This window comes from Sinocyclocheilus grahami, unplaced genomic scaffold (assembly GCF_001515645.1).
Source record: "Sinocyclocheilus grahami isolate Dianchi unplaced genomic scaffold, SAMN03320097.WGS_v1.1 scaffold260.1, whole genome shotgun sequence".
Lineage (NCBI taxonomy): Eukaryota > Metazoa > Chordata > Actinopteri > Cypriniformes > Cyprinidae > Sinocyclocheilus > Sinocyclocheilus grahami.
Genome location: NW_015505439.1, coordinates 800,884 through 809,944, shown reverse-complemented (window position 1 = coordinate 809,944; position 9,061 = coordinate 800,884). Strand labels below are relative to the sequence as shown.

Below are 9,061 nucleotides of genomic sequence, written 5' to 3'. Positions count from 1 at the left end.
ATATATATGTTTATATATATATATATATATATATATATATATATATATATATATATATATATATATATATATATATATATTTAATGGTGTTTTTAACTTAAACTTGAGACATGCGGGTTCCATAATAAAGATTTTTCTACCACCGGAACAATTAAATATGATGTGCAACTTATTAATTTAATTAAGTGGTTTATCATGTAATTGATTCTATTCAAAATTTAATCAGGTGATAGCACTAAATATTTCACACTATGTATTTTCACTGTAAGTAATACTGGTGCATAAATGCTACTTTCACTTTTCTCTCTGCAGTAAGTTTGACACGCTGATCCAAGCACAGGCCCGTGAGCTGTCTCACCTCCGTCAGAAGATGCGGGAAGGCCGTGGCGTGTGCCATATTCTGACTCAGCACCTGGGAGACACCACCAAGGCCTTTGAAGAGCTGCTGCGCTCTAATGACATCGATTACTACATGGGACAGAGCTTCAGAGACCAGCTCTCCCAGAGCATCTCACTTGCTCATAGAGTCAGCACCAAAATCAGCAGCCGTGAGTGAAACATGCATACTTACCAACATACATCTGACAATATCAATGTTTTTCTGTAACAAAAAACATTGCAATTAATTACTTTATCACATTACAGGGGATCATTCTGAAGTCCCAGATGACAAATCAGGTCATGAGCTGCTCGCAGTACGGTGAGTCAGCTGAACATTTTATTTATCACGCCTTGTATTTATAGCACTTCAGAACTGAATCAGGTTCCCCATTGCTGTCAGTACACCAAATCAGCCAGAACATGTGATTAGTGTAGCACATGGGCAATATTGATTTGTTGAGATTTGTTTAATATTGACCGACTGTACTGACACAAATTTCAGTTTAAACTCCCAATAAAGAGCCTTTGAGGAGTGCCTTAGCGTAGCATCTTTTCCTCAGTAAAGTCTAATTGCTTGCAGTGCTTTAAAAGTATGTTTTGCATGTTCATAAAGCAGAGTGGCTTGTTACGTAATGATTCGTTTTGGCAGTGCGTGTATTTGCTGGCATGACCATAGAGCTTTCTGGTGTCCTATTGACTTAGACACCAGCTGTGATGAGTTTCTCACCCAGTAAGCAGCATGGAAACCGGATTCGGATGGATCAACATGAGAGATTATTTCAGTAATGAGACATTGTCAAGTCCATGACTGACATTTGGATCCTTCATACTGTACATCCTCTGACTGGTTAGGTTTTAATATTGTGTTTCAATATATTTTTATTGTGACAGTCAAGTTTGACTCCATTGTGCGATTTCTTAGAATCAAATATGTCGTTATGGTGAGAATGGCACTTTTTTTTTGCCAGTTTTACAGTAGACGTGACCCTCAATATTGAGTGGTTGTTTTGAGGTATTTTTTTTTTCAGTAGTCTTTTCTTTTCTGTTTCTGTTTCTCTTTTCTTTCATAATCTCTTCCCCTACACCTCCGTCTGTAACTCACTCGCTTCATTTCTACCCTTTCATGAGCACTGATGAAGTGGACTTATTTGACTTTGCCTGCAGGCCCGGTTGAGCGATGCTATATGCTAAGGCTAATGTGAACTGTCAGAAGCTTGCTACATAATGTCACTGCTGGTTCTAGGGTGTCTCTGAAATGTTTTGAACTCATGGGACATTTTAACGGAATTCATGCCCTCATTCCGTAACAACCCTCAGAATGGCTACAGGACATGACCCTTATTTTTCTTTGCCTTACGCCATGATGCATTGTATTAAGCGGTAGTCAGTGGGTGAGCATGCGTGAGCTGGGAGGATCTGCGCTGTTTGCCTGTTAACAGGATCATCTTTATATTGTATATTGAATGGAAAGGCGTAGAGATGGTATTCTTAAGTGTTTTTTATTGTATTTTTAGAAATATTTATTAAATATATTTATTAAAATGTTATTCTTACATATTTTTTAACGTTCTGTCTGATCTATATGGATTTGCCTGATGAGAAGCACCTGGCTGTTGTACTGCTAGAATCAAGCTCTTCTTTCACATTTTTGTGTGTCCATGTGTAGCCCACTGTGTCTGGATTCTTTGAATCATCCAAAGCTGGGATGGATCGGTTTGCTGGATGGGTTTGTTAAAAAGATGGTCTTGTGTTGAAGAGAATAGAGAGAGAACCACTGGACATTAGAGGAACAATATTTGGTTTGGAATATTTTATTAAGCTGTTTTTTAAAGGAGTGGTTGATTATGATTTCACTTTTTTTAACTTTAGGTAGTGTGTAATGTTATAAACACAACATAAACAACATCTGCAAAGGTACGATGCTCAAAGTTCAATGCAAAGGGAGATATTTTCTTTTAAAGGACTACAAAAAAAGGCTAGTAGGGACTACAACGAGCTTCTTTCTGGGTTTGTGACATCACTAACCACGATGTTTACATAAATCCTGCCCCCGGGAACATGCAACTACCCGTAATGGTAAGGGGGCGTGACGTTTCTGGACAATGTGCAGTTAGCGAATCACAACACACTGGGCCAGCTAACCAAACTGAGCCCGATTGCGTATTTCTGAGGGAGGGGCTTCATAGAATCAGGAACTCAACAGACTGTTTTAACGAGAATGGAAACAGTGGTGTAGAATAAAGGTAAAATATGTGAAAATAATGTTTGTTTGTTTTTTAAACGAAGTAGGGATGTTCATTTTAACCGGTTAACCGACCGTAATAATTTTGACCGATTAATACAATCAGTTAAACGGTTTAAAGGTCTTTTAAATTTTTTTTTATTTCAGTAATTTATCAAAATATTTAAAAAAGTTTGCTGCATGGTTAAAATATACTACGCGTATAAAAAAATGTGTTTTTAGGGGAAGAAAACATAAGTCGCATTTTATTATTTCATTCAGAAATAGGCCTAATGCCGAAGGGAAATGTTTACAAACATTATAATAAACACTGTAAACATAGCTAAGCTATTTTAGTTCCCCTCACTCCACAACAAATCCTTGAGACATGCGGGTTCCATAATAAAGATTTTTCTACCACCGGAACAATTAAATATGATGTGCAACTTATTAATTTAATTAAGTGGTTTATCATGTAATTGATTCTATTCAAAATTTAATCAGGTGATAGCACTAAATATTTCACACTATGTATTTTCACTGTAAGTAATACTGGTGCATAAATGCTACTTTCACTTTTCTCTCTGCAGTAAGTTTGACACGCTGATCCAAGCACAGGCCCGTGAGCTGTCTCACCTCCGTCAGAAGATGCGGGAAGGCCGTGGCGTGTGCCATATTCTGACTCAGCACCTGGGAGACACCACCAAGGCCTTTGAAGAGCTGCTGCGCTCTAATGACATCGATTACTACATGGGACAGAGCTTCAGAGACCAGCTCTCCCAGAGCATCTCACTTGCTCATAGAGTCAGCACCAAAATCAGCAGCCGTGAGTGAAACATGCATACTTACCAACATACATCTGACAATATCAATGTTTTTCTGTAACAAAAAACATTGCAATTAATTACTTTATCACATTACAGGGGATCATTCTGAAGTCCCAGATGACAAATCAGGTCATGAGCTGCTCGCAGTACGGTGAGTCAGCTGAACATTTTATTTATCACGCCTTGTATTTATAGCACTTCAGAACTGAATCAGGTTCCCCATTGCTGTCAGTACACCAAATCAGCCAGAACATGTGATTAGTGTAGCACATGGGCAATATTGATTTGTTGAGATTTGTTTAATATTGACCGACTGTACTGACACAAATTTCAGTTTAAACTCCCAATAAAGAGCCTTTGAGGAGTGCCTTAGCGTAGCATCTTTTCCTCAGTAAAGTCTAATTGCTTGCAGTGCTTTAAAAGTATGTTTTGCATGTTCATAAAGCAGAGTGGCTTGTTACGTAATGATTCGTTTTGGCAGTGCGTGTATTTGCTGGCATGACCATAGAGCTTTCTGGTGTCCTATTGACTTAGACACCAGCTGTGATGAGTTTCTCACCCAGTAAGCAGCATGGAAACCGGATTCGGATGGATCAACATGAGAGATTATTTCAGTAATGAGACATTGTCAAGTCCATGACTGACATTTGGATCCTTCATACTGTACATCCTCTGACTGGTTAGGTTTTAATATTGTGTTTCAATATATTTTTATTGTGACAGTCAAGTTTGACTCCATTGTGCGATTTCTTAGAATCAAATATGTCGTTATGGTGAGAATGGCACTTTTTTTTTGCCAGTTTTACAGTAGACGTGACCCTCAATATTGAGTGGTTGTTTTGAGGTATTTTTTTTTTCAGTAGTCTTTTCTTTTCTGTTTCTGTTTCTCTTTTCTTTCATAATCTCTTCCCCTACACCTCCGTCTGTAACTCACTCGCTTCATTTCTACCCTTTCATGAGCACTGATGAAGTGGACTTATTTGACTTTGCCTGCAGGCCCGGTTGAGCGATGCTATATGCTAAGGCTAATGTGAACTGTCAGAAGCTTGCTACATAATGTCACTGCTGGTTCTAGGGTGTCTCTGAAATGTTTTGAACTCATGGGACATTTTAACGGAATTCATGCCCTCATTCCGTAACAACCCTCAGAATGGCTACAGGACATGACCCTTATTTTTCTTTGCCTTACGCCATGATGCATTGTATTAAGCGGTAGTCAGTGGGTGAGCATGCGTGAGCTGGGAGGATCTGCGCTGTTTGCCTGTTAACAGGATCATCTTTATATTGTATATTGAATGGAAAGGCGTAGAGATGGTATTCTTAAGTGTTTTTTATTGTATTTTTAGAAATATTTATTAAATATATTTATTAAAATGTTATTCTTACATATTTTTTAACGTTCTGTCTGATCTATATGGATTTGCCTGATGAGAAGCACCTGGCTGTTGTACTGCTAGAATCAAGCTCTTCTTTCACATTTTTGTGTGTCCATGTGTAGCCCACTGTGTCTGGATTCTTTGAATCATCCAAAGCTGGGATGGATCGGTTTGCTGGATGGGTTTGTTAAAAAGATGGTCTTGTGTTGAAGAGAATAGAGAGAGAACCACTGGACATTAGAGGAACAATATTTGGTTTGGAATATTTTATTAAGCTGTTTTTTAAAGGAGTGGTTGATTATGATTTCACTTTTTTTAACTTTAGGTAGTGTGTAATGTTATAAACACAACATAAACAACATCTGCAAAGGTACGATGCTCAAAGTTCAATGCAAAGGGAGATATTTTCTTTTAAAGGACTACAAAAAAAGGCTAGTAGGGACTACAACGAGCTTCTTTCTGGGTTTGTGACATCACTAACCACGATGTTTACATAAATCCTGCCCCCGGGAACATGCAACTACCCGTAATGGTAAGGGGGCGTGACGTTTCTGGACAATGTGCAGTTAGCGAATCACAACACACTGGGCCAGCTAACCAAACTGAGCCCGATTGCGTATTTCTGAGGGAGGGGCTTCATAGAATCAGGAACTCAACAGACTGTTTTAACGAGAATGGAAACAGTGGTGTAGAATAAAGGTAAAATATGTGAAAATAATGTTTGTTTGTTTTTTAAACGAAGTAGGGATGTTCATTTTAACCGGTTAACCGACCGTAATAATTTTGACCGATTAATACAATCAGTTAAACGGTTTAAAGGTCTTTTAAATTTTTTTTTATTTCAGTAATTTATCAAAATATTTAAAAAAGTTTGCTGCATGGTTAAAATATACTACGCGTATAAAAAAATGTGTTTTTAGGGGAAGAAAACATAAGTCGCATTTTATTATTTCATTCAGAAATAGGCCTAATGCCGAAGGGAAATGTTTACAAACATTATAATAAACACTGTAAACATAGCTAAGCTATTTTAGTTCCCCTCACTCCACAACAAATCCTTTCAATTAGCAGTATTTAGAAAAGAACAAGAACTAAAAACGTAAGAAGCTATAGGCTAGCAATATAAACGACAAGCCAAAACAAATTAATTTAGGCTAAAACGAAACTGAAACCAACGTTGGGTCTCTCATTCCACACAAAATCAAAGGTTTCCGTATTCGCGATGTATTTGAATGGCAAATTATTATTTATGTACTTCACTCGCGTTCCAATATCCACGTAAAACATGTTATGTTTTGCATAACATCACGGCGGTACTGTGATAACACTTAACGGCTTAACAGATTTTACTAAAAATTTTTTCCCCATATGTTTGACTGACTGTATTTTATTATGATAATGAATCAATGTTTTTCTGTAACAAAAAACATTGCAATTAATTACTTTATCACATTACAGGGGATCATTCTGAAGTCCCAGATGACAAATCAGGTCATGAGCTGCTCGCAGTACGGTGAGTCAGCTGAACATTTTATTTATCACGCCTTGTATTTATAGCACTTCAGAACTGAATCAGGTTCCCCATTGCTGTCAGTACACCAAATCAGCCAGAACATGTGATTAGTGTAGCACATGGGCAATATTGATTTGTTGAGATTTGTTTAATATTGACCGACTGTACTGACACAAATTTCAGTTTAAACTCCCAATAAAGAGCCTTTGAGGAGTGCCTTAGCGTAGCATCTTTTCCTCAGTAAAGTCTAATTGCTTGCAGTGCTTTAAAAGTATGTTTTGCATGTTCATAAAGCAGAGTGGCTTGTTACGTAATGATTCGTTTTGGCAGTGCGTGTATTTGCTGGCATGACCATAGAGCTTTCTGGTGTCCTATTGACTTAGACACCAGCTGTGATGAGTTTCTCACCCAGTAAGCAGCATGGAAACCGGATTCGGATGGATCAACATGAGAGATTATTTCAGTAATGAGACATTGTCAAGTCCATGACTGACATTTGGATCCTTCATACTGTACATCCTCTGACTGGTTAGGTTTTAATATTGTGTTTCAATATATTTTTATTGTGACAGTCAAGTTTGACTCCATTGTGCGATTTCTTAGAATCAAATATGTCGTTATGGTGAGAATGGCACTTTTTTTTTGCCAGTTTTACAGTAGACGTGACCCTCAATATTGAGTGGTTGTTTTGAGGTATTTTTTTTTTCAGTAGTCTTTTCTTTTCTGTTTCTGTTTCTCTTTTCTTTCATAATCTCTTCCCCTACACCTCCGTCTGTAACTCACTCGCTTCATTTCTACCCTTTCATGAGCACTGATGAAGTGGACTTATTTGACTTTGCCTGCAGGCCCGGTTGAGCGATGCTATATGCTAAGGCTAATGTGAACTGTCAGAAGCTTGCTACATAATGTCACTGCTGGTTCTAGGGTGTCTCTGAAATGTTTTGAACTCATGGGACATTTTAACGGAATTCATGCCCTCATTCCGTAACAACCCTCAGAATGGCTACAGGACATGACCCTTATTTTTCTTTGCCTTACGCCATGATGCATTGTATTAAGCGGTAGTCAGTGGGTGAGCATGCGTGAGCTGGGAGGATCTGCGCTGTTTGCCTGTTAACAGGATCATCTTTATATTGTATATTGAATGGAAAGGCGTAGAGATGGTATTCTTAAGTGTTTTTTATTGTATTTTTAGAAATATTTATTAAATATATTTATTAAAATGTTATTCTTACATATTTTTTAACGTTCTGTCTGATCTATATGGATTTGCCTGATGAGAAGCACCTGGCTGTTGTACTGCTAGAATCAAGCTCTTCTTTCACATTTTTGTGTGTCCATGTGTAGCCCACTGTGTCTGGATTCTTTGAATCATCCAAAGCTGGGATGGATCGGTTTGCTGGATGGGTTTGTTAAAAAGATGGTCTTGTGTTGAAGAGAATAGAGAGAGAACCACTGGACATTAGAGGAACAATATTTGGTTTGGAATATTTTATTAAGCTGTTTTTTAAAGGAGTGGTTGATTATGATTTCACTTTTTTTAACTTTAGGTAGTGTGTAATGTTATAAACACAACATAAACAACATCTGCAAAGGTACGATGCTCAAAGTTCAATGCAAAGGGAGATATTTTCTTTTAAAGGACTACAAAAAAAGGCTAGTAGGGACTACAACGAGCTTCTTTCTGGGTTTGTGACATCACTAACCACGATGTTTACATAAATCCTGCCCCCGGGAACATGCAACTACCCGTAATGGTAAGGGGGCGTGACGTTTCTGGACAATGTGCAGTTAGCGAATCACAACACACTGGGCCAGCTAACCAAACTGAGCCCGATTGCGTATTTCTGAGGGAGGGGCTTCATAGAATCAGGAACTCAACAGACTGTTTTAAGAAACAGTGAAACAGTGGTGTAGAATAAAGGTAAAATATGTGAAAATAATGTTTGTTTGTTTTTTAAACGAAGTAGGGATTAACCGGTTATACAATCAGTTAAACGGTTTAAAGGTCTTTTAAATTTTTTTTTATTTCAGTAATTTATCAAAATATTTAAAAAAGTTTGCTGCATGGTTAAAATATACTACGCGTATAAAAAAATGTGTTTTTAGGGGAAGAAAACATAAGTCGCATTTTATTATTTCATTCAGAAATAGGCCTAATGCCGAAGGGAAATGTTTACAAACATTATAATAAACACTGTAAACATAGCTAAGCTATTTTAGTTCCCCTCACTCCACAACAAATCCTTTCAATTAGCAGTATTTAGAAAAGAACAAGAACTAAAAACGTAAGAAGCTATAGGCTAGCAATATAAACGACAAGCCAAAACAAATTAATTTAGGCTAAAACGAAACTGAAACCAACGTTGGGTCTCTCATTCCACACAAAATCAAAGGTTTCCGTATTCGCGATGTATTTGAATGGCAAATTATTATTTATGTACTTCACTCGCGTTCCAATATCCACGTAAAACATGTTATGTTTTGCATAACATCACGGCGGTACTGTGATAACACTTAACGGCTTAACAGATTTTACTAAAAATTTTTTCCCCATATGTTTGACTGACTGTATTTTATTATGATAATGAACAGGCTGCATTGTTAAGGTAGCAAAGTTTAACTGTGTGCATGCGGCGCCGGCGCAATCACTTGAATTTTTTCCTTCTAGTGGAAGAAACTACTCCTTTTAGTCCTAAAGATAATCGGAATTGTAAAAGGTTTGCCTTTATTTGTGTACATT

At 37.4% G+C, this 9,061-nt stretch overlaps 1 protein-coding gene across 1 annotated transcript in view; it reads left to right on the top strand.

The window, feature by feature from the left end:
• The window catches only part of LOC107599085 (myomegalin-like), a 42,842-nt gene that overhangs the window by 14,334 nt on the left and 19,447 nt on the right, over positions 1-9,061 (top strand). Inside the window, exons 19-20 of the mRNA XM_016290572.1 lie at positions 313-548; positions 646-700. Of these exons, the coding sequence (XP_016146058.1) occupies positions 313-548; positions 646-700 (291 nt within the window). The remainder of the gene's footprint in view (positions 1-312; positions 549-645; positions 701-9,061) is intronic.